We start from the raw sequence: 2,660 nt of genomic DNA, 5'->3' as shown, positions 1-2,660 counted from the left end.
ACTGATTTTCCTTAATCCGTAATTTATCATGTAAATAGTAAAAACGGCATACGTATTGAATATTAAAACAAATAACACTTATATCTGAGTTTCTATTTTCTTGACATGTTTCTTCTAGATAGTGTCATAATGCATATTTAGTTAAATGTCTCTATTAATTTAAATTTTTATACCATCATAATAACTTATTATACATATAAATAAGTATGCGTGTTAAAATAACTACTTCAAGCACAAAAAGCATTTTTGTATGGAATGTTTTATTGAACATAATTAAATAAATTAGAATAACGAAGGCTAACCACAAATTACTGAAAAGAAAGTTTAACAAGTACTGTAACCAAAGTATTATAAAATACTTAATACCAAATTTTATACCTTTCTTGAAATTAAATACAAGTTAGGTTATAAATATTTCAAGCTACATTACAATTTTTCCTCTTTTCACATTCGTGGCATTTCAGAATAATTCAATCAATCAATATACATATACAAGTTTTTAACTTGCAAAATTTTAAGGTTAATTAGGTTTACAGGGTAGCTGTCAGCCTTATTAGCTAATGTACTAACCATTTCTTTATTAGAGAAAGACAGATTTAGTACATTTATATCTGAATAAAATGTACATATTTTTTAGTTAAAAGAAGTTCATACATATTTAAATTTAATATCATTATGTCTGACATTGAAAACTAAATACAATGTTTAAAAACATCAAAATCACAGAGCTAACACAACCTAGAAACCACGTACAAAACATTTTTATTTAGCTAAAATATCCAATAAATCAAAGAAATATAAAAATCACAGTATCACACACTTTTACTGTAGACATGATTACATACAAATCTTCTTCAGTAAACTAAACAATGTTCCTTATTACTTTTTTTTTATTACTGTATTTTGTTGGTACCCAAAATTTTTATTAACACTTGTTTCTCGGTCAATCTGTTCCATACACATATCAAATACTTATTATTATCATTAGTTTGTCCCTCATTGAATACTATACTTAAACTAGAGAATTAACAGCAATTTGGGAAACATTTAATAGACACTTTGCACTTAGCTAATATAATTAATAGAACACTGATGCATAAGGATCCACCAGTATTCATTTTTACTATAATTTTTAATACATATAAAACGTTTTTCTCATAATTTTTTCCCAGAAAAGAAATTATAGTAAAAGTAACAAACTATATAAAAAAATTATGAAGTTTAAAAATCCTTGCGTAGAAAATCTCTAAATGACATAGCATACATTTAACACGTTGAAAGCAGCAATTCCCATGTTTTATTAAATTTTAGTTGTGTCCAATTAGAAATTAGTTATGACTTAAGCAAAAGAAGTAAATTGAACATTAATAATAATCTGGTACAGGGGCACAAACAACACGAACAAATTCGTCATAACTGACATATCCACTTGAAGATATATTTGCTTCTCTGAAGATACGATCCACTACAAAATCATAAATCTATTCTTATTACTTTATAGAAACAGCAACAATTTTATTTATGAAATTCTAGGCTTTACATTAGAGTGAATCATTCATTAGTTATTTTTAAGAAAGTATAATGCAAATTACCTAAAACACCATAAATGTTTAATTATAAACATTTTTCAATTATATTCAATCGTCATCTCTTTCAAAATATATTTTTTGTTACCTATCAAGCTCTTATTAAAACATAAGTTAACAAGTTTGTAAATCCTCATATTTAACTTAATATCCTAGAATTTTGTATCAGTGATAAGGTATAGAAATACGCATGTATAAAAATGGTACAATGTATTTTCATACAATTGACAGATTTTAATACTGTCCCACAGAAAATATGTATGTGTGTGTATATATATTGTGTTTGGAAAAGACTAGCCTTTATCTGTATAGATATCATTAAGTAAATGAACCTGATTAGATAGGAATTCTACAGATATACAATGTTGCATTTAAAAAGGAATAAACAGAGCAAGATGGTCCTGATATGTAATTCAAAATTAAGTCTTAAATACTATTTCTTATTCTTATTTGCTTTTTACTTAAAGTTTTCAAACATTGGGTTTTAAATATACAATAAATACAATAAATATACTTATGGGTTATTTATAAAAAATGCCCAAAATAAATTCTATGATCTCTTCAGTATTTCCCATAGGAAGAGATTTGATGTTAGGGATACAAGCAGACATTGGAGTTGATAAAGAAGTTTCATTAGTCCTAGTATGGTTTTTAATTGCAAATAACTAACAAAATATCATGTTCCAGATTGCAACTTAAGTTTTTATGAAGAACAAAAGCCACAGCACTTAAAATTCTTTTATACAGGATTACAGTAAATCAATCTACGAGACCTTTTTTTTCCTTTTTTATTAGCTATATTTTTGTGCATCAGCAGTACCAAGCATAGAGCACACCTTTACTCGATTCAATTTTCTTACTAATCGGGATCTCTACCAGCCTAGCCACAACTTGAAATTCTTTTAGGCAGGATTAGAGTAAATAAGTCTACGAGACCTTTTTTTTCCTTTTTATTAGCTATATTTTTGTGCATCAGCAGTACCAAGCGTAGAGCACACCTATACTCGATTCAATTTTATTACTAATCGGGATCTCTACCAGCCTAGCCACAACTTGAAATTCTTTTAGGCAGGA

The 2,660-nt window shown here is 26.9% G+C and overlaps 1 protein-coding gene across 1 annotated transcript in view; it reads right to left on the bottom strand.

Annotated features, from left to right (window-relative positions):
- Positions 1–251: 251 nt before the first annotated feature.
- Positions 252–2,660, bottom strand: part of LOC106473528 (calmodulin-like protein 4) — a 5,678-nt gene continuing 3,269 nt past the window's right edge. Inside the window, exon 2 of the mRNA XM_022403014.1 lies at positions 252–1,465. Within this exon, the coding sequence (XP_022258722.1) occupies positions 1,365–1,465 (101 nt within the window). The 3' untranslated portion in view covers positions 252–1,364. The remainder of the gene's footprint in view (positions 1,466–2,660) is intronic.

This window comes from Limulus polyphemus, unplaced genomic scaffold (genome assembly GCF_000517525.1).
Source record: "Limulus polyphemus unplaced genomic scaffold, Limulus_polyphemus-2.1.2 Scaffold131, whole genome shotgun sequence".
NCBI lineage: Eukaryota > Metazoa > Arthropoda > Merostomata > Xiphosura > Limulidae > Limulus > Limulus polyphemus.
The sequence above is the reverse complement of the archived record's forward strand: the minus strand, read 5'-3'. Positions and strand labels throughout refer to the sequence as shown.